General features: G+C 42.0%; 3 protein-coding genes and 1 non-coding gene across 4 annotated transcripts in view; 1 reads left to right on the top strand and 3 right to left on the bottom strand.

Annotated features, from left to right (window-relative positions):
* pcnt (pericentrin) overlaps positions 1-9442 on the bottom strand; it is a 34653-nt gene extending 25211 nt beyond the window's left edge. The window contains exons 1-13 of the mRNA XM_018663405.2: positions 9254-9442; positions 8084-8113; positions 5601-5777; positions 4980-5123; positions 3899-4048; positions 2868-3802; positions 2366-2725; positions 1807-2148; positions 1741-1768; positions 1089-1499; positions 772-990; positions 582-677; positions 292-435 (exon numbers count right to left, since the gene is read on the bottom strand). Coding sequence (XP_018518921.1) covers positions 292-435; positions 582-677; positions 772-990; positions 1089-1499; positions 1741-1768; positions 1807-2148; positions 2366-2725; positions 2868-3802; positions 3899-4048; positions 4980-5123; positions 5601-5777; positions 8084-8113; positions 9254-9301 — 3084 coding nt within the window. The 5' untranslated portion in view covers positions 9302-9442. The remainder of the gene's footprint in view (positions 1-291; positions 436-581; positions 678-771; positions 991-1088; positions 1500-1740; positions 1769-1806; positions 2149-2365; positions 2726-2867; positions 3803-3898; positions 4049-4979; positions 5124-5600; positions 5778-8083; positions 8114-9253) is intronic.
* On the top strand, positions 8150-13406 carry zgc:112416 (uncharacterized protein LOC550509 homolog). The gene is made up of 10 exons (XM_018663589.2): positions 8150-8934; positions 10038-10179; positions 10270-10326; positions 10481-10538; positions 10889-10962; positions 11043-11252; positions 11476-11590; positions 11666-11802; positions 11891-12117; positions 12218-13406. The coding sequence occupies exons 2-10, from the start codon at positions 10165-10167 to the stop codon at positions 12228-12230; spliced, it is 906 nt and encodes a 301-aa protein (XP_018519105.1). The 5' UTR covers positions 8150-8934; positions 10038-10164; the 3' UTR covers positions 12231-13406.
* Positions 12608-12680, bottom strand: trnak-uuu (transfer RNA lysine (anticodon UUU)). Its single transcript has one exon. It is a non-coding gene; the product is annotated as a tRNA-Lys (tRNA).
* On the bottom strand, positions 13119-22399 carry atg9a (ATG9 autophagy related 9 homolog A (S. cerevisiae)). Its single transcript, XM_018663588.2, is given in 23 exon segments — positions 13119-14741; positions 14911-15056; positions 15247-15517; positions 15613-15730; positions 15888-16120; positions 16253-16405; positions 16407-16466; positions 16647-16691; positions 16693-16827; positions 17450-17603; positions 18364-18551; positions 18697-18804; positions 18806-18820; positions 18909-19084; positions 19264-19384; positions 19515-19655; positions 19771-19912; positions 20249-20398; positions 20554-20618; positions 20731-20774; positions 20877-21028; positions 22062-22117; positions 22210-22399. Coding segments are annotated over 21 exon segments (2577 nt in total). The 5' UTR covers positions 20980-21028; positions 22062-22117; positions 22210-22399; the 3' UTR covers positions 13119-14732.

Genomic DNA, 22399 nt, shown 5'->3' with positions numbered 1-22399 from the left:
CCTGTGTCTAATAGTGACCACATTCAAGGGGGGAAATCAGAGAATGCGTCTTAAATTTACATTTCAAGCATTTAGCTGACACAATCTTCCTCCATAAATACGGGTACAAAGCAGAAAAAGATTAAATTTCTAAATCTCTCAAGTGTCAAAACACCAGTATTAATGACTATGAGGATTAAAAAAACTTCATTGACTATGAAATGGTTATGTAACGAGACAGACAGAAGTGTTATTGTGCAGCATGCTGTGGCTTAAGATGTTACACTGTGCCGTTGTGTATATACAGTATACCTGTGCCTGCTGTAGTTCAGCCTGGTGAGCAGCCTCCATACTCTCCCTCAGCTCCAGAGACAGCTCTGTCTTCAGTTGACTAAGCTCCTCACTGTGTTTGACAGTCAGCTCTGACACCATCCTCTCATGCTCACGTTCAGTCACCTGGGAGGGGAAGACAGAATGGTAAGATACATGATACAAGCTTGCAAAAAAGATAAATAACTTTGAATGAGTAACTGTAAATTCTCCTGGGAAAGCATTCCACTTTCTTGGAAACACACAACAGTGAATTCTTCCATCTCTGATACCTGTTTGATTAAGCTGATCTGTCTCTTTTGTTCTTCCTCCATACTGGCCTGCAGCTTCAGCAGCTCTGTCTCCAGGTGCGTGTTCAACTCAGAAATCTATGCAGAGAAACAAATACAAGATACAGATAAAGGAAAAATACACCCTCATAGATCTATAAAACTGATGGTCTTTAAAGTTTGTAAACCCCACCTCTTGTTGATGTTTCTCCAACAGGTCTTTTATCTCCTGCTGGTGAGATGTCTTGAGCTTCTCTCTAGCCTCCTCCACAGCCAGGACCTGCTTCTCCAGGAGAGCCTTAACCTCCTCTTCCCTCTCCCTCCTCTGCGCTTCCATGAGATGTCTCACATCAAGAAGCTCTTTCTCCTTCTCCTGCCTCTCCTCCTCCCATTTCTCCTTCTCTTCAGCCAGCTGTAACAGATATTTTGTACATCATGTTAATCTTCAAACAGAGATTTGCTTGCATGAAACTGAACAAAATAAAATCAGATGCCTGTGATCTTTCTCACCTCGACATCCTTGGCTTTTAGCAGGTTCTCAAACTGTTCAAGTTCCTCCTCTAAGACTTGTTCCATTTTTTTAATCCGATCATCCATCTCTTCTTCTTTTCTCCTGTGCTCCTCCCTCTCCTGCATTGCCTGGGCCTGGGCCTCCTCCACATTGGCCAGGTTTTGTTTTAGACAAAAGATCTGAGATTCCAGTTCACTCTTCTCTTTCTCAGCACTGTCCAGACTCTCTTGGTTCTTCTTCAGCTCTTTCTGCAGTCTCTCCACCTCTGTTTGGACATTCAGAACTTGTGCACGTGTTGTTTCAAGCTCCTTTAATGTTTCCTCCAGCTCCATAGTGCTTTGACTTGATAAGGCAGCTTTAAGCTTTGTTTTTGTGTCCTCCAACTCTGACATGAGATGGTCACAATGGGTCTTGTGAAAGACAGAAAGAAAGAAATGGGTAATTCTTTAGATTTATGTACATTAAATAATTTTTTCTTATCACTGCCTGCTCCCATTGAAGGCTTTTAACACAAATGTATTACTGTTGCTGTATAATACTATTTCCATCCATCCAAATCAAGTTGGATTGAAAAACAACTGTGTGCAGAGACAAGCATGTTTACATTCTTAATAGGCCTTTAACACAAAGCCACTCATTTTATTGGCATACCTGTAATGTGTGCAGCTTGTTGTCATCGCTAAGCCCCGGCTCTGTTTGACAGAGTCTGCATTCTGCTTTATATCCTGCAGAGACGATTTGAGCAGCTCCTGCTGTTTTTGATGAGACTGGAGTGCAGCCTCGTTCTCTTGCTCCTTCTTAAGCCCCCCTACCGGTTTATCTACCTCCTCTGATAGAGAGGTATCGGGGACGAGCAGGGGAGTTTCAGCAGCTTCCGTTCCCGTCAACGTTGCTGCATTCTCTTTTTCTCGTTCTTCCATTAAGGCACTGAGTTTGTTCTTCAGGTTGTCCTGTTCATGGGCTTTCAAGTTCATCTCCTCCTCAACGTGTCTCCTCTTCTCCTTTTCCTCTTCAAGTTCCCAGAGAGCCTGCCTGAGCTCCTCTGTTACTTGAGCCCACCTGTACACATGATTTAAAATGCTACACTTACTCTTTATCCAAATGTCAATTTAGTACTTATATATTGAATGTAGTACCAATATTAGATATATCTAAATATCTGAACATCTTTTGGGAGTAACTATGGTTCTTAGCTACAGAAAAGTGACACCAGTGAGGAAAACTAATGCAAAAAACACATCCCTAAATCGACAGGTGCCCTAATTAAACCCCTTACCTGCTCCTGGCCTCCTCTAGCTCTTCAGCACTCTTAATGACTTCCTCCCTCAACACATCCAAGTCCCTGTCCTTGAGAGCCAGCTCCTCACGGAGCTCTGCGCACTGCTGATTCAGCAGCTCCTTTTCCAGGTCCGTCTCCTCAAAGTGCTGCTCAGACAGTTTACTCATCCCCAGCTCTTCAGATTTAGAAGTAGAGTTGTGAAGCCACTGAGACAGAGACTGAGGATTGGAATCATCAGCTGCAGGGACGTAGCACTGTGAGCTAGAGATGTCACGGAGGTTGTCGTTTTCTTCGAGGAGGCGGTTTGTGATCGACAACAGAGGCTCATCTCCCAATACTTCACTGTTCAGCTCAAAACTGTGAGGAAGAGCACAGAGATAAATTAGGGGATTTAACTAGCCTGGAAAACAAACACAAGTGATGAAACCTACTGAAATATGAGGTATACAAGATGAAAACAGACACACACGTGGACCAACTGCATAGGAATTCCTCTAACCTGTAGTCTGCAGAGATGTCCAGCTGACTGCAGTGTTCAAAGCTTTCATTGACTACTGAAGACTGAGAGTGTGCAAGTGGAACTGAAGACAAGTATCTCTCCATCATAATGTCCCCAGGTATCGATACATTCATACTGTCCTGATCAGGTCTACTTTCCAGATTGGCCTCATCTATGATAATACTTTCATCACAACTCAAACCAGCTTTTGCTTGGTTCTGCCGATTCTTAGAGGCTTTAAGTCCCATGACTTCTTCCTCTCTACACTTCAGTTCTTTCTCTCTCTCCTCCAACAGCTGCCTGACTCTCTCCACCTCCTCCCTATGCTCCTCTTTCAGCCTCTGCAACTCCTCTTCCTGTCTCTGTCTTTCCTCCTCTAGGCTCCGGAGATGAAGGGCAGAGGTGGCCACCTCTTCACTAAATCTCCTCTCTGCGTCTTCTTCCTCCTGAAGCCTTTTCCTCAGCTCCAGGACCTCTCGGTTTAGTGTCTCCTTCTCCTCTTTGTACTGCTGCATCTCAAGGCACTGGGACTGGACTTGGCTCAGTTGGGTCTGGAGGTCTTGCAGCTGTGCCTCCCTTTCTTTTCGTTCCTCATCCCTGCCTTTCTTCTCCTTCTCCAGTAAAGAAAGCACATGTTGGTGTTTCTCCATCTCCTCCGCTAGGTCAGCAAAAATGCGTTGGCTGTTCTGTCTTTCTTCTTCCAGCTCAGCCTTCAGTTTGTGCACAACAGTGTCAGCCTCAGAGTCACTGTCAGTGCTGAAGCCTTCAACACTTGACTGAGAGGCAGGTCCTCCACTTTCTGACCCCTGTGATGGGGCCTCCTTATGACTGAGGTCTGCATTTTGTGAGCAGTGACCATGCTGAGGCTGCTGACGATGAGCGTTAAGGACTTCAGCCCCTGACTGACTTTTGATGCGCAGAAACTCAGCACTGGTCTGTGCAAAAGACAATTCAGAGAATATTCAGCATATGAATAGTGAGGTGCTTATTTCTGATGTGCGGCAACAGATTTAGCTTTCATTGGCACTAACCTGTTGGAGCTGTCTCTGTAGCGCCTGAATCTGTCCAGTGAGTGACTGTGCCTCCAGCTGCACCTGGTCTCTGCTGGCCAGGGCCTCCTGCAGGTTGGAGCTGAGCTTGGCAATTATCTCATTACGCTTCTCCACAGCCTCCTGTAACTGCTGCAAGTATAATAAAACTATGGGTCAGTATACACAATCATACATAGACATAGTTTCTTTAATAACTATGTGTATAATTGCTAAGAGCAGCACACTTTTTGAGAGCATGGAATGTATTTCTACTTAGACTTAACCACTGATTACTACTACAATTAACATTTTAGATGCCAGTTAGAAAAGAGTAAGGCCAACTTCCTTGATTAAATGAAACACAGAACACCATTTTCCTAAATAAAGAACAAAAACCATCACTTCTTAAAACTGAATGTAACATGTGAGACACTATATCTAAGCCTATTTAACTTAATTTTACAACATTTTCATGACATGAGGACACCCTATTTAACCTTACTCCTCTACACATAGACCTTCATATTATAGCTAAATGATGCTGCATTTCCAAATCAGTGCAGCCAAGCAGCCATGCAGAAGAGGAGACACTTACATTCCCCGTGGGTTAGTGATGACACAGACACAGAAATTCACAAACCCTATTAATCATACCCGCAGCAACACCATAACAAGTCTTCCATTGTATTGTTGGGTAAACAAAGCATGAAGACAAATCAATCCATATGACCAAACATATAAATACACATATAAATATACAGGAACACCAAATTTTAAGAGCAGTTAAGGACCCAGTTTCTACTGTGTGAATTTAGAGCCTAGGATTTTAATGCTAAGTATGCATTCATGACATTAAACCCTTACTTCTCTTTTGCTAGTCATATTTAGTCATACCTAATCTCAGTTGAGTCCTTAACAGCAACTCAAAAATAAAATAAAAAAGGACGTACTTAGAAGACATAGAATCACAAAATTATGCCACACAAAAAGAGAGTGTTTTAATCTGATGCTTTAACATGTACTATGAAAAATACATTGATCCTAAAATGGTTAGAAATGTTTAATTATTGACTGTGTATACCTTGAGCTGCTCTTTGCCAGTAACTGCAAGTAACTCCTCATCTCTCAACTCTTCCACAGGGGACGGGCTTTGCTCCAGGGTGGGGGGATCATCCTTCTGTCGTTGGCTCTGCTGAACCTCTGATTTCTCTGGCTTTGGGGGTTTCTAAAAGAGCAAATAGTTTAGGAATTATGTGTGATTTTAACCACTTTACCTGATACTAATGTAAAAAAATGTCAGTGCAATCCATGTGATCCATGGATCTAATATTGTGGGTGAATTTTCCCTTTAAAAAGGCAGTAAACAGTGCCACAGTTAATCCTGTCCAGGTTGCTATGACAACGTGCCCTACAGGCAACGTGATGGTTAGTGACCCATTTCTCTAATGTATGTTTACTGAGCAGGGGGCACAGACCACTTGTTAAAGCATACAGCGAGCAAACAAAATTAGACAAACTGTGGAGGTCAGGTCATGTGACCCGAGACTAAACCAGAGTGAAGTCATGAAGTTCTGTGTGATGAAACTAACCAGCTGTGTAAATTAAACCCATAGTCTTATGGTCCTCTCAAACCTGGTCTCCTCCAAAAACTCCATTATTAATGTGTGACTGATGTGTGATCTCTGTGCAGTCAGTGATGTACCTCATGGTTGGTCTTGTTGTTCAGCTCTGTGTTGTTGGCTGATGGAGGTGCTGCTTCTACATGGCGGTCTTGCGTCGAGCTGTCATTCTGCGCGACAGCCTGGCCCTTCCTCTTCTGCGTCTTTTTCGCCGCCCCCGCACTGTCGCTTTTCGCCCGCTTCTGTCTGAAGCTAGCAAGCTGCGCAGGAAGGACAGCGAGAGGTAGATGGACACATAGGTCAGGACCACTGAGCACCACCACACTATCAGCATAGTGAAGCTCAGGGGTCAAAGGTGAGAGATAGCTAGAGTCCAGATTTATGTCCTCGTTTGAAAATAGAAGTAATCAAAACATCATTCTGAAATCATTAAATAAAATGTAAACACATGCATATAAGTTGCTGATGGTCCCTGCTGTGCAAAAAAGATTGGAAGCCCTTATTTTGATGATTCAGAGTTGTGCAGCAAAAAAGACAGTGCCCAATGAAGCAAGAAGAAATCCCAAACTCACACCCAAAATAGATGACACCATAACCTGATAAGTTCAAAATGAGGTGGTGATGCTAAATGTTCTCAAATCTCCAGATAGCAATTTCAAGCCCATGAGATCCAGATAAGAAATTTTGTGATACACACTGGACAACCTCTCAGCAGGCCAGAAACAGAGCAAGGTTAAAAAAAAAAATATATACATAAATTTTAAAAAGTACACATCCAATCTCTGTCACTTTGCATTTTTCAGCTTGTAAAAAAGTCAAAATCAGAGAGAAACAGGCTGGTTGACTGGAGCTTCTCTGAAGTAATGACAAAAAGATCAAGAATCTAAGCTTGAGAAGTTCATTCACAGTGCAAAACATCCCCAATCAAGCCTCGATATTTAGCTTGAATTCCAGAGGGACTGATTTGGTACAACTCCATCTCAGGCCGTTTCTCTTTGTATAACACACTCCTCTTTTTATCGCTGTCTCTCTCTCTCTCTCAGCCCGTCTCCCTCTTCTTTAAGCAGCTTAAAAATCAGATTACAGCAGTTCACATTGTGACAGAGACCCTCATGAAGCCCTCCATCAATAACAATCAATAATAACAGTCAATCAGCGACTCCCTTTCTCTGCTGGTGTTCAGACATGTCAGTTCTTCCTCATCAGGTCAGCTGCTCTACTGTCCAGTTGTAGATCTTCCGGTCTGTAGGCAACAGCACATTTGACCCAAACACTCATCCTAAAGCTCACTGCCACAGCCGACGTACAGAGCAGTAGGATCCACAAACTCTGGATAGGGGATGGCATGTGTCTAGACTAAGAAAAGAGGGTGGAGACTGGGAGATGTACTCACATAGAGAGGAGGAGACAGAGCTCTGTGTGTGGTGAGCAGCATCAGAGTGTGCATGCTCAATTCAATTTGAGATTACATGTCCACGGGAGAGCTACTTGTTGCTTTGTGCGATGAGTCACATACATGTGCATGAGCACCAGTGTTTATTCTGATGACATGTTACATGCCTGGTCACGAGACCACAAATGAAGGTTTTGCTTCATGCTCCAATTTAGCACCATACAATGAATCCACCACAATACCGTCCTTATTTGACTCCTGAAACCAGGTAAAAGCTTCTTCTATAATAAAAAAAGAAAGAATCGTTCCCTCAGCTCCACCACAATGAAATCTCTTCCCACCTCACACCATTCATCTACTTTCCTACTCATTTTCACTTAAATCCCCACCCATTGTGTCCCTCCATCACCTTATTCATCGCCTCCGCCTGCCACAACACATGTCACATCTTAGAAAGACACATCAGCCAGATGAGCTGTGTTTAGCCCAAGGCTGCTTCAGCACTACAGAGTCTGACTAACTGGCTGGCTGGAGCTTACTGTGGCCAAATCAGATATTACTGGTCTGAATACTGCTATTGTGTTCTCAACAATGACAGCACCAAGACAGGATCAGGGCATGCAGCTGTATCTAATGAGAGTATTTTTTTTGTTTACATTTATGCTTGTCTGTACGTGCATTTCATACATACATGTCACGCTTTTAATTTGGTAGAGAAATCAGAGCTTTCTGATGCACCAAATACAGTAAATGGGACTGACAGCACTGCATTACCATGGCAACACCATTCATGCAAGATGCAAGTGCAACATATCTAACCTTACCAAATCTCATGGGCTCACTGCACCACCTGATGGCGTGCAACCAGCATGACAACATAAACAAGATGTGCAGCTACATGTATTAATCATTCAAATTATGAAGGCAATGCACATTTTTTTTTTTTTTCAGGTTAACAGAAATGAAAAAGTGTATTGTGAATCATTCTTTCAAGAGCAGTGGGCTGACATCTCAAAAGTTGACAGCATTTACATCAAAGTGTGGAAAAGCAGAAGAAACTCCTGATTACCCACTCAAGAGAAACAAAAGAAGGGTGAAATAAAAAACATCCACAAACCAACAATCCCATGACAAAATCAAAGGTCTCTGCCAGTCACCAGTTTCTATACTTACCGACTGGTTACGCGGCATGTTGGAAGATTTCTGTTATAAGGAATACCAGTGGTTCAGTTGAGTTATTTCTTTAATATCATGCATCATACTAATGACAACCCTTATCTTTTGAATATCTTTTCAATTGCAATTCAATCAGTTACTCTGAACAGGTGACCTAGTTTTAAACCTAGCTATTAAACAGCATGGTATTGTTGTCCATATAGGGTCATTCTTGTTTATTGGCCCATTACTAATATAATCTCCCATTTAAGTTCAAACCGCTGCATGCTTTTTCAAACTTGGCAGCACCTCAGTTGTAATTTTCATACACCAGTTAAAAATGCCATATGGGATACTCTATTCTACTGCCCCTTATGGCTGTACAGTCATCGGCCCTTGTAAGTATTGTTTAAATACAACTTAATGCTACCTGTTTAGACAGCTGTAAGGAGTTAAACGGAGAACAATTAGAATAGCCAACATCTAACTGCCAACGTTGGGAATCTGAATGAGTAATTTTATTGTTTTCAAGGCTGTGAGATAGTGTCATAAACCCCGTGTTTAACTTGTATACTCCTTTTACTGTAAAACTATAAAAGGTTAATGTATGTTATTGAAAGTTACAATGGCTGCTGAATATGTGCTTGAACATTAAGTTGCAGAAAATGTATACTCCTGAAATGCAACACTAGACAGTTCTGCAGGCAAGTTACCCTGACCATGTGCTACAATATAAAAAAAACAAAAAACACTCAGATGAAAACATCGGTTGCACCTGCACTACGCCTTGACACACCTCTAAGAAAACATTTTAAGTATGATATTAAATAGTCCTTTAACAAGCAAGAAATAAGCTTCTCTTCGTCTTTGTAAGTGCACTTTTCTTTCCCTGCTGCATTCCAGCGTATGTGAAGTTCATTAGCCGATTACCTACTTCATAAATGATATTGTTATCATTAGCAATGTGCAACCTCGGCTAATGTCCAACCCGCGGCATGTGCGCGGCAAATGAATAAAGTTATGAGTGCCTGTAAATTGACGAGTGTCTGGGATCCAAGCAACGACAAACAAAACAAGCGCACAAACATTTTGGGTGTAGTTAGCAGTGCACAAACGCAAAGCTATGACAAAAGAGTTAGCTAAGTGCTAGCATTCAGTATTAGCGTGCGTTAAATGTTAGCAACAAACCTTAGCTCTCCCAGCTTCTAGTTTCCTCTGCCGTTCATCGTCATCCATCTCTTGGATTAAACAAAACCATTAAATGTTTAGGGCAAACGTCCTGATTCCACTGAAAAGCACAACTTCTAGCATAAGTTAGCTAAAACAAAATCTTAGAGCTATCTTAGACACAACTGTCAACAGATAATATTCAATATGGCCGCCAAGACGTTTCAACTCCGCCCTTATCGAGCTTACTTGAATGAACGGACCAATCAAATCATTACAGTTCACATCTTCAGCCAATGGTGTTTGTGTCTGTTAAACATATTCCTGCATCACAAATGGACCACTTCATATGCTGTACGTCACTCAAAACCAGAACCTAGCTAACCAATGAAATAACTGTGTCAAGAAGGCAATGTTGGATTGATGGCTATTGTAACCAATCATGACAGGCTAATACAAAGCACCCCGGCGCTCACTTCTCTGTGTTTTGAGAGTGAATATATCGAGTCATTCTTTACTTGCTGAAGCGTTTCCATGGCATTGGAACAACCAACAGCAAAACAGTGTTATAAATCGTTTTTATTTGTCAGTTTACCTCATGCAAAGTTCTGTAAACAACAAAAAACATAAAATCAATTCTTAGTATAACAATCCCTGTCTCCACAACCACTCCCACAACACCTGCACACAGTTTGTCACATTTATTTTATTCTTTTTAAACTACAACTTAACAGAAAATGAAATCTTCTAATTCCATAAGGTTATTTGTTGTTCAAAGACTCACTCCCACTTCTCTTTTTCATAGAAACCAAGCAGGTATGGATGTCATGGCTGTGTGCCAGTGGTAAACAGGTGTGTCCCATGGCAACCACTTTGTGGTTTTTAGCCTTGACTCAAACACACAAATGAACACAAAGTTTGTGTGACTCCACATGCCAGGATTGCAGGTAAATTAGGTTTTAAAAGCATATACCTACCTTTTATTCTAGTACACATATGTTAGAATAACACTATTTCTCCTTTTGGTCATCTTTTAGGATGGCAGCTCCGTGGCTGATCAGATGACGAGACTCAAACTTAAACTACTGGAGAAGGTAGGTGAGAATTTAGTCTGGAACTTATAGAGAGCTATTGTTTGAGCTTGTCTGTTTGAGCAAGTGAAATAATTCAGCTTGGGTTCTTTTATCTGATTTGTTTGAGAATTATAAATCAAAATCTTCAAGAAACATTCTTCACTTACATTCCTAGAGACTGGAAAACGAAAAGTACAATATGGACGACAGAGCAGAGTCTGCCCAGTCTGCAAGTAAGATAACAAAGAATTCTTTGTGATAAAGAATTTCAAATCGTGGAGGATATCATTTTAACCAGCCTTGACAGAAACGTTTGCATTCTCCATTACAGACATTTAACTGAGACCAAGCTGTAGAATGGTGTAGGTGTAGAATGAAGAATATACAAAGATAACTTCAAATATGCATGAACTTGGTGGTAAAATGATATGAATGAAGGGGTATTCTGACTGATGAAAAAGGCAGAAGGAATTTACTCTACTCAAAAGAAGGTGGTGTATAAGAGCAGGTTGGGGTGGCAAGCACGGGTGACAGTAACAAGTTACAATTGTTAGTTTGTGAGATCATGATTTTCTCTGCTCAGGGAGTTATGATGGGCAGATGGATGCACTGCACCGGGCACTAAGGAGAAAGCAGGACCTGCTGCAAAGGTTGAGGGTCAGTACAAAACCAATTTAATACATTTTTATTCATTCACATATTACTCACCTACTTTCACTGTGTCACGTCCTGTGTAGGAGCAGCACATGTTAGAAGACCTCAACAGACCTCACACCTGGGCAGGGTCACGAAGACAGTACCAGCCACATTTTGTCACTGCCCCTCAGCCGCCTGCACCGCTCCCACCCATGGCACCCACCCACATCCAATACCCTGCCCCTGTTCTGCCCTTCCTGCCGCCTCCGCCGCCTGCCGTGCCACAGCCTCCACGCATCATTCACCAGACTGTGAGACGCTCAGCATTAATCTCCGAAACACCCCCAATCCCCCAAATCTGTTACTCTGTTTCTATGTGGCTTGTTGAAAGAATTTAATCTTCTTTCCCTCCTGATCCCCTTCTTCTCTTAGGTTAGGTATTTGTATCCAGACTGAGTTGCAATGAGGTCAAGAAAAGTGCAAAATAAATAGACAAAAAAAGTAATCACTTCTACCTTTTTTCTCTCTCTTCAGCTACCCCAGCAGCCTACCACCATCATACAACAGCTGCCCCAACAGCAGCCTCTGATTACCCAGATTCCCCCGCCTCAGCCGTACCCTGCACCACGATCAGGCAGCATCAAAGAGGGTATGCAACACCACATAGAGATATATCTTATTCGAGTCTCCTTGTATTCATATGTTGTTATGTCTTTTTGAGTAGACATGGTGGAGTTGATGCTGATGCAAAATGCCCAGATGCACCAGATTATAATGCACAACATGATGCTGAAGGCTATGCCTCCTATGGCCCTGTCTCCACCCAGTGGGCCCAGCCACTGTACCACCCATCTTGGGCAGGTAAACACACACACTCTCCAACACATAGAGAAAAGGCATAAAAGTCTCCACTCCTTACAAAACTGTCATCCCAAATCTGTATTTCCAGGACAGTTACCAGGGAAACCCTATTTTTGTAAGGCCAGATGTCAAACCAAGGGGGAGTGCCGTCCATCATCATCATCACTTTGGTCCTATCCCTGCAGCACCACAGCTGCCTCCTATCAGCTACCCCACATGGTTACCAGGTGTGCCATCTGTCCCTGCAGGACAAGCAGGGGGGCATCTATCCTTACACCATGTAACAGCACCTATTACACTCCCACCACTCAATGCGTAAGGTTCCTTAACAGTGCATGTGTACTTAAAGTGTGTATATACACACATGGAGAATTATGTCTTTTACTAACAAAAACATTTGTCTGTGTCTTTACAGGACTGCTCTCTGAGAATTCCCTGTTTCCATTTAATTTAAAGGTGCTAAACTTTTGAGAAGAGAAGCCCTGGCTGCATAACAATGGTCAAACATTATAATGTTATAATATACAATAACTCCAGCCTAAAAAGTACCTTATGACATTACAAATGCACAAATGGAGTTGAATCTGATGGAAAAGTTACTATTATCAGAGTGTACATAAAAAGCTATTATCCTGGAAGTTTTTAAAAATGTATGAATGGTATACAAATAAAAGCAATTTCTGCAACTTGTCAAGCTTCAACTTTGCTTTTTATTTGTTTGCCAGTCGTCAACTTTAATGTAAAACACCAGTCACAGGTAACATGGGTTGTCCACTGATTGCAGGGTGAAGAAAAAAAAGACTAACGCCCGAACAGGGACTTGAACCCTGGACCCTCAGATTAAAAGTCTGATGCTCTACCGACTGAGCTATCCGGGCTCTGCGAAGATCCCCAACCGGACAGCATAAGAAGATTAAATAGTTTGCTACATTAACAGCAACGACATTTTGTTCAAGGTTTACAGATTTCATATTTCTCCCAATCTCCACAACGTCGAAGAGTTCAGTTCGCACTAGATAGCAACCGAAAGTAGCAAGATAGCCGTATACTAGGCGGGTTACTTGTTAACAGCTAAGGGGTTAGCTGCTAACGGTTTAGCTGCTAACAGCTAACGGGTTAGCTTCTACTGGCTAGCCGTTACTCCTTGGCAACGTAACCGTTGAAACCGAAAGCAAATGTTAAACGTAACACTGACCAAAATCGATTTTATGGTGTAATAGTAGTCAATCAGTCCATAATTACCCTACTATTAATTAGGGGATTCGACATTATTAGTCCTCTCTCAAGGTGTTAGTTGTTTTCAGTCTACACGCAAATTCATTGCCTTGACTTTAATGGATGAAATTACAGCTGTACAAAATGGTATTTTACAGGGTCTATAAAACAAACAAACAAAAAACAACAGTAATCACTTTTAATCTAACCGAATCACTGTATCCTTGACCGCATTGTCAGTCCAGCAGTGTGACAGTGCTTCTTTATCCCGAACCCAATACACAACAGAAAACAACCTTGATTCACAACTGGCAATCATCATGGCACATCCCTTTTGATAAATAAAATAATTAAAAATATTTATATATATATATATATATATATATATACGAAAACATACAAACAATCCATGTTAAGTGACATCCCCTGCACTAACAAATGATTAAAGTGCATAATTATTCTTTAAAAGAACTGCAGCTTGATGACAGGGTAACAGGAAAGTCATGCTGTGATTAAGCACAATGTGGAGGATGATCAGTATTTTTTTGCTGTGGGGTGATTTAGTTACAACTCTTCAGATGATGAGTGGACAAGAGTCACACACTTGTGCTTGGGGGGTTCTTGTATGGCACAGAATTCAACATTACATGCTTAAAACAGCCTTGTTTGTCTCCCGCACCCTTCAGTTAGTCTTGAAAAGTAATAAAACCTGGGTGAAATCAGATTAAAATGTGCCTGCATACAGCATTTCAGGTTATACAGTGTGTATCAAAATGCTGGCCTTGTGTTAGTGATGAATTCAGTACTCTCTATGGTTGCTGTGACTTCACCTGACATCATTATTACACAGTGCATGTGCGTGCACAATACTGGGCTTCTCTGTACAATCTTTAATCAACGTCTATCTGTGCAAACGGAGTCAAACTTCAGAACGTGCTAGAAAATTCCCATGAACTTTGTAATGCAGAGAAAAAACCATAAGAAGTAAAATATGTGATTGAAAAATTTCAGGTGGATTTTACACTATTTCTTCATATGATTTGCAAAGAGGCAGAATGCAAGCTGAAATACAGAGCACAGAGCAGGATGCACAGCCTTCTGCTATTGGTATGAGAACAGATATACACAATGAAAGTCTGTGTGTTACCAGCATCTTTTTGGTGAATGGTGTTATTGTTATAGAGACAATACATTCTTCAAATTTCACTGCCCATGCAATCTGATTTGTAAAAGAGCACAATTTAGATTATTGAGATTGCATTTTGGGCTAATTGTTTTGTATTTTTCTATGGCAACAGTGCCAGAGTGTTCACAAATTTTGTTACATTGCAGCAACACATGCACTTTCATTATGTAATCTTTAGAGGTTATACAGAAGTGTAGTGTAATCTGATGTTATCAGTGGCTATTGGAAATAACTTGATCCTCCAGCTCCTCTTCTGATACCCTGTTTTGCCTGTTTAGACATGAAGGAAGTCATTCAGTAAGTAATGGACGTCATAAGCTCACTGTGTCCTCTAATGGCCAATGGCGACATCAACCTAAATTTGTCCAGACGGTTTCACTACTTGATTATTTGTTGAGATCATGGTACATCTTTCACATTTCCATCTTCATCAGATGGTCAGTCCTGGAGATTAGTTCAGACAAGGATGAGGGTGTGTGTTTAGTTATCTGTGGAGGGTGGGACGCTGATACTTTTCCTCATGGCTTGGTTATGTGATCTGAAGTGAGAGGGAGGGAGGGAGAGAGAGAGAGAGAGAGAGAGAGAGAGAGGAGAGAGAGAGAGAGAGAGCGAGAGAGAGAGAGAGAGAACGATAATGTCTGTTTACTTGCAGTGCACACAGGCAAATTAACAGTGCCATCCCAATCACACACAGTAACAGCATTCACCTTGTGTATGTGAGGAGGCATTTCATCCTCTAAGCTCTCCTCCGGTAGTGGCTCATGGTGTCGTGGTGCCGTCTGACCCTCCTCTGCCCACCCTCCCATGGGCACCCGGGCTGACCTCACTACCTTCCCCCCTGCACCAAAAGAGTCTGGGAAATGGAAAGTGAAAGTGTCACCACTGTAGCACTGACCTGTACAGCACCTACACATTTGTGTTGTCAGTTGGTTTACAAACACTTAAATACTCTTAAAGCCTTAAGCCCAATTGGATCATCAAATAACCTTCCATTCAAATGCATGTAGGGTGAAACATAGTGAGACAACCACATGGATAAATACCTGTGGTGGGTCCACTATAGCGCCGCTCGCTGCTGTTGTGCGATGATGCCCCCTCCTGGCCCATGGTGGTAGTGCTGGTGGCTGAAGCTGAGGTGGGAATGGCACTGGGACTGGGAACTGCGGCGGGAAAAGTGTGCGAGCGGGGGAAATTTCTAGAATGAGGATTGGGTTGGCTCCTGACTTCATCGGGGACGCTGTCGCTGCTTTCGTCACTCTCCTGCCTGTGCCAGGTATGACGAGACAGCTCGCCACGGGACTGCTGTTTGTGAAGCTACAAGGACAGAAACATATAGATACAGTTGGAGGTAGATATTCAGAATAACAACCTCTCCACCACCTCTTGAATGAGTGCAAATACACCCTTACCTCATGCATGTAAAGTGCATGGATGCTCATCTCAGTGGAGGCATACTCTGACAGGACCAAACTGGTGAGTTGACCCTCCCACGCACTGCTGCCTGAGCTCACAGTTCGGGCGTCGGTCCTATAGGAGGAGAGAACAAAGATTAGGGGAAAATGAGGATATAGAGAGGAAGGCACAGAGATAAGAAGTTGACAAAACGAAAGTAAAATGGTAGTGGAAGACAGTAGCACAGTGAATATTTGAGTTGAGACATATTTCAGAAGGAGTATTTTCTTACCCAGAGCCTGCCATTGCCTTGCTCATGGTTGAAGTGTGGCCAGCTGTCCTGTGAGCTGCACTCAAACTACCTCTCAGATGCAGACTGCTGCTGATTGGGGAAAGGGAGCGCAAAGCAGATGCTCCATCGCTTATGCCAGCTGCTGCGTGATTGGTCAAAGAGCTGTCCCTGCCAAAATGAACAGAGGCCAGCGTAGAGGGACCTGCCAAGAGGTTTGCAATGAGGCTCCTCGGCTGCGAGAGAGAGAGAGAGAGAGAGAGGCAGAGGGAGGGTAAGAGAGAGGAGATTAAACCCAATTTTACCTCTGATGTTAGGAATGTAGGACCACTGTGATACTGAGCATGGCTGTTAGCTTATCTCCATACCTCAGACTCTGACAGTGAGAGCGGATGCGTGTCTGTAGGAACCCCTGTGGCCTCTCTGTGAACTCTTTCTTTCAACTGGCTGATAAAGTGTGTTGTCTCTTGAGGAGGCTGCCACTGAGGGTTGGTAATGGCAAAGTGCATCAGCGATAACTCCTGTCTTTCCGTCCTCTGCCTGTTGGTAGATAGACGCCTCGGTCTTCCCCTCTGACATCCACTAGGGAGAGAGGAAAGAGACAAATCAGTGACATATAACGCTTTCTCATTCACTCATATTTCACTTTTGAATGATTTAATCTAATACATGCCACATAGTTTATACATAAGCACTTTAAATACGTGTCTACAAATGTGTCTTTGTGTGTGTATGGCTGCATTTAACGTAGCGGTCCCTCACCGCAGGATGTCCATGCTGCCTGATGTCCATCTGGGCAAAGGAGCATGGTGTCTCCCACCCCGACGACCTCCACCGTAAAGTTCCTGAAGAAATCGATGATCTCCAGAGACTTTCTCCTCAGACAGAAGATGAGGATGATGGGAGTCACCACTGGACTTAGCAACTCCTCTAGAATAAACACCTGGATACAAATGATGGGGAAACATTAACATCACAGTTAGATAAGCAGAAAAGGATTGAGCAAAGTGGCTGAACATCTGATTCAAAAGTCTGAATGTGCTTTTTGGAAACTGCATATTCTTTTCGACTGAGATAAATAAGTTGGACCAGTCCCAGCCTGGTCAGATGCGAACACGAACTGATGAAGCCTCTTGGATGAGAGGTGAAACGTCTTCCTAGACTACAACTAAGTGCAGTTGCTTTCGATTAAAACTTCCTTGAGATAACTATGACCTGGATGAATGAGAATATTCACTGAAACCTTTGCATTTCCTCAGTGGATCTAGTCTTTGAGATATGACTGCAAATGACAGTGTGGGAGTAAGGCGAGTAAGGAGAATTTATGTGTACTCAGAGTCAGACTCTATAGCAATAACACTTAAACAGAAAGAGATATATAGGGTTTTTCACACCAGGCATTTTAACTGGTCATAGCAGGAGCAGCACAAGCAAGTCAAATTTTTAATTACACATATTAAAATGTCTATCATGAAAAAAGCTTATAGAACACAGTTTTGACAAGTCAACTCCAACATAATAATTATGAGTCCTGATCTTTTTTTCTGTTCAGTATTTGTACTCACTGCTTTGTACTGAAAGAGCTGGGAGAACTGGTCACGGGTCTCATATCTATGTGCATTGCCCTGCCAATGGTCAGGCATGTAGTGGATATGAGCCAGGATAACCCGCAACAGCTGCTCAGGACAAAACACCATGTGCTTGTCAGGAATGAAAGACCTGAGAAGAGAGATAGAGAGATGGTGGTGGTCGAACTTAGTCTTACACAGTAAGATCGGAAGTTTAAGGATACCAGATAATAGTAGACTGTGACTCCTTACGATGCATAAAAACAAAACAATTCCTTAGTTAAAAATCAAAGAAAAAGACTTCTTTTGAAATATCTTTAATAAATCTATAAAGTCTGGAGTTAGACAGACTGAAAAAGTTATATTTAAGACAGATTTCTTAGTGATGATTTTGAGTCTCTTGAGTGGTTGAAAGCACAAAATAGAATTATACAGGTAAAAATCAGTTCATGGTAAAGTTCCCCAATATTTATTAATTTCAATTTAGAGCTAAAACAGATTTCAAAGAGTCAGGAGCTACTTAGGGAAAGAAACCCTCTTACACTCATCAGTTATACAGCAGAGTAAGCTGCCAAAAAGCATTAGATTATAACTCTGAGTAGCTTTAAAAGTGCAATAAAGAAATGGCTTGTGGATAATATACCCTCAATTTCTACTTTAAGATTTGTGTCTTTTATTCATGTAGTCTGTTTGTATCTGCTGTTTGCAATTTAATATCCATTCTATAGTAATGAAGGTAATCTATTCGAAGAGTGAGTGGGGAACTAGTGATGGTTAGCTGCTGCTGAGTGTGCTCACTTCTCCTCTCTCCTGTGCTTTCCCACTAGTTAATTAAAATCGTTTAATTAATTGTGTGTATTTACAGTAGATGAGAATAGCAGACAGATTAACAGGGTTAAACTAATCCCTACCTGCAGACTGTGATACACACTCCCAGCAGTGTGATTGACGAGAGAACGTGTTCCACTGCAAGGACGTCCTCGTCATAGATGGTCAGGGCGATGAGAACAGCCAAGAGAGACCCAGCAAAAAATGCTACATTTTTGGCAACCACCGTCAGCAGTGGTGAGAGGAAACAGTTCATGTACTTGGATGCAGCCTGAATAAAATTGGAGCAAAAGAGGAAGAGGAAGAGAAAAAGGGGGAAATAGACTTACTTCATAACTCTACAAGCAATGAATGACAAGCACCAGTATAAGCATTAAGAGCATGATATTTGGCAGGAGAAGAGCTAGTCCACTGACCTTGTAGCCTTTGCTGAGGCGTGACATGAGCTCGTGGTCCAGCTCATTGAAGTGACGCAGGTAACAGCGACCATACAGAGACCAGCATCTCGCTCCCAGAGAACCAGGCTTCTCGCTTGATCACCTAGGTACACATACACACGATAACTATTATCTGGAGCACTAAAAGAAAAAGGAAATTCTTTTTTAGTTTTTATCTCTGGAGCTGTTACCTCAGTGTAGCTAAAGAAGGCGTAGAGAATCTGCCACACCAGAATGACCGGACACAGCAGCAGATTGGCGATGCCAATCCACAGGATACGAGATGCTAGCCTGTCAGCCAGCTCGAGCCTGTTGCCTCCTCTCTTATACTCTGGTTTTAGGCTCCATTCATTCTCAAACAGAGAACCTACAGCAAAACCCCCAAAAAACAAAGCAGAACAAAACAAACAATACTTCTTTGTAATTTGAAACCTTGACAAACACGCAAATACATGACAGCAGGAATGCAAATAGACGCATGACTTCACCTGAACATGACACCACAGAAATGCATTCTGTAATGAATCACAGCAAACATACACACACCTGGCCCCCAAAAGAAGATGAGCTCAAAGTTGTACTTGAGACCGCGAGTGTAGAACACACTCTCCCCAAGTACAGGAAGCCGAAATCGCACAGGAAGAAGTGATTTATTCACCATGGCAACCTAGAGAAGTGCAGGTCAACACAGATTTGGTTTGAGGTCACACCGTTTCATTATGTTCACAAGTGGCTGTTAAACATGAACAGTTTCACACCGAACTGTGTTATTAACATTTCACCGCAGATGAACGCACCATGTAGTTTTTAAAGCGGAGGATGCGGTGGTAAATGTCAAGCTCTGTAAGTTCCTTTTTATGGATGCAGATCTGGTGTTCCTTCTGGATCTCCACTATCCGGGCCTGAACCTCCTGCCATGTTGCATAGGGGAGCTCTGACTGAAAATAAAACGCACAGAGAAGGTGACAGGGTCCGATGTGTTATTGTATGAGACTATAATAAATCGCACTAGATACGTTTAATGTCAACAGAACAAATCATTGCCTGTCTCACCATGGTCATCTTCAGGGCATTGATATAGAAGGATCGGATTTCCCAGTAACAGCAGACGTTGTAGATAAATTTGATCAGCCGATGTAGCCAAAACACCCCAGAGATCATCAGCACAAAGATCACAAATGCATTGCCTTGGATGCTAGGGAAGAAAATATTTACTTTTATCATTCACTGTAAATGTAAAGTTAGTATTCAACAACACTAAGGTCAACCTGGGTAAGCAACTTAACCGCTAACTCATTTTAGCTTTATAAGTGACAACAAATATTACATTTCTTACTGAAATACCTGTTATTATTAACCATTAGCAAATTAAAAAAGTGCACAGACTTTGAAAAGTTTAAGTTGCTAGGGTCGCACTCCAATGAACTGAACTGAACAATCATCAGACCTATCCTCAGCTTAACCACACATGCAGTGGAAATTCCACTTGTAGATTTTTTGCAAAAAGTACAATAAACTATGTCGTACTCACCGAGCACTGCAGACATTCACTGGGAGGAAGGCATCAGGCAAGGTGACTTTCGATGAATCAGTGTGATTTACAAACTTGTTGGCAAAGAGGATGTCATAATCTACACAGTTGGCCAGGAATACAGTGAAGCCAACCACAAACAGCAACTGACTACATGGAAAAAGAGAGGAGAAAGTGGGAGAGAATAAAGACAGAAGAAATAGGAAACATGAAAACATACATCAAAGGCAGATTAAACTCCATAAATTAAAGTCAGATACTTACTCTGCTTGGCAAAAATAATTTCTGATAGATAGAATACATACACTAGCTCAAAGATCTCTCCCAGCAGCATACAGGTGAATCCATTCTTCTGATGCAGGTTATAGACGTACAGAACATTAAGGACTAATATTACCACATTATTCTACAGTGCCAATCTCAGGAGAGCACAAAGAGCAGAACAAGCAATGAGCATATGCCAAAAACATGTAAAAGGATATTCTCTGGAAAAACAGGTCCAAGTTTTCTATGTGGTGCCACTGGGCTGCAAAAGATTTGTTGCAAATTAGTAATGGTATTCTTATGCATTACTAATTCTCTATGTGATAAGACTATGACTATGACCATGTGTGTGTCTGTGGCATACATTTGGCTCCTTCAGGCACATGCATCAGCAGGTTCTCCTCTCCAGGGGGAGAGTCGCTATAGGACGCCTCCAGGCGCTGGTACTCTGTGTCAAAGTGCGCCATAGTGACAGTAGCTTCAGTCTCACCAAGTAGCCAAACCTGCTGCTACACACTGGAGAGCAGAGAAAAGCAGGGGGGAGATGAGGGGAAGACAAGAGTGATGGAGATATGAAGACAACTAGTCTTAAGAGAATTAGAAAGCTGTATACATCACATGATGGTGGGAAGATACACACCCTAAATTGTGAAAAATGTGTGGTTCAGCCTACAGTCCCTATTGAGGCCTTCCCATCAACATTAACCTTGGTCTTTAAAAGGCATTATGATTCAGTATTGATCCCTCAACATAAATTCTACTCTGCTTGATCTTTCCAAGGCAAGGCCAGAGGTCAGGATCAGTGACAGAGCTGCAACCCTACAGCTGGATTCTTGCTGACACAAGGGGTTCAAAACTAGGTGTCCTGGTTAAAGGCCACTTTACTTATTCAATACTGAAGGCTGTGCATGCTGCACAAGCTTCACATAGGACTAAACTGTAAACAAAATACATGATACATACAAATGTGTCCAAAGCCCATGGTCCATTGCATTCTGCACTGAACTCATGAGTCAAGACAGAAACTAACCAATAAGCTGAAACCAAAACCAACGAAATGGCGCCACTGACAAACGATTTTGTCTCAAAATTTGTCTACTATTAGTATTGTATAGTTTAAGTTGTGACAGCAAAATCTAAAAGCTTTCAGATAAATAATAATACTACCACAGGCACCAAAGAGACTCATCAGATTCATTTCTTGTTGACTTAAGACCATTACATTAACATTACATGCTATGGAGTATAACCCATGCACTACAGTAATGACAAAATAATGGCACCTGGCAGTAATGATGTACAAAGAAAGTAAACTAATAAGAAGCAAAATATTCCTCAAGAATGCACATTATTTGATGTGCATATAAGTTTAGGCTTTTTCAAGAGTAAAATCAAAATTGTGTGGTGTAAGGACAGGGATCTTCCTATTACATGTAGTCAGGAGGAGATACTTCAGGTCCTGGTGAGACGTAACTAATACTGTATACTGCAACACCTCCCAGAGCAAATATATGGTATGGCTTATGTCAGTCTAAGGAAGTATGCTTACCTCCATTGTCGTACAGCACATCCCGTCCAGCTCTGGTGTTTACTCAACATTCCCAGCTGAAAAAAAGGAAGAGAGAGATTTCCTTAAAGGTCTAATTTAGGACCACAACAGACTGTAGGACGGGGCTTGGTGCCATTTTCCAACGTACAGTACAGCACAAGGTTAAGTCCACAAAAAATGCAGAGATTGGTGACTTTTTGATGATTAGAAATGGTGATTAGCAGTGACACGGGAGAACAGATTCAGGTGTTGTTGTTGTCGTGGTTTGACAGCACAGGCCTGCCTCCCTCAAAAAGGAAAAAAAATATATGTCACCTCCCAAATCCCGCCGCATGGAG

This window comes from Lates calcarifer, linkage group LG19 (assembly GCF_001640805.2).
Source record: "Lates calcarifer isolate ASB-BC8 linkage group LG19, TLL_Latcal_v3, whole genome shotgun sequence".
In the NCBI taxonomy this organism is placed as follows: Eukaryota; Metazoa; Chordata; class Actinopteri; family Centropomidae; genus Lates; species Lates calcarifer.
This window is presented reverse-complemented; position numbering and strand designations above follow the sequence as displayed.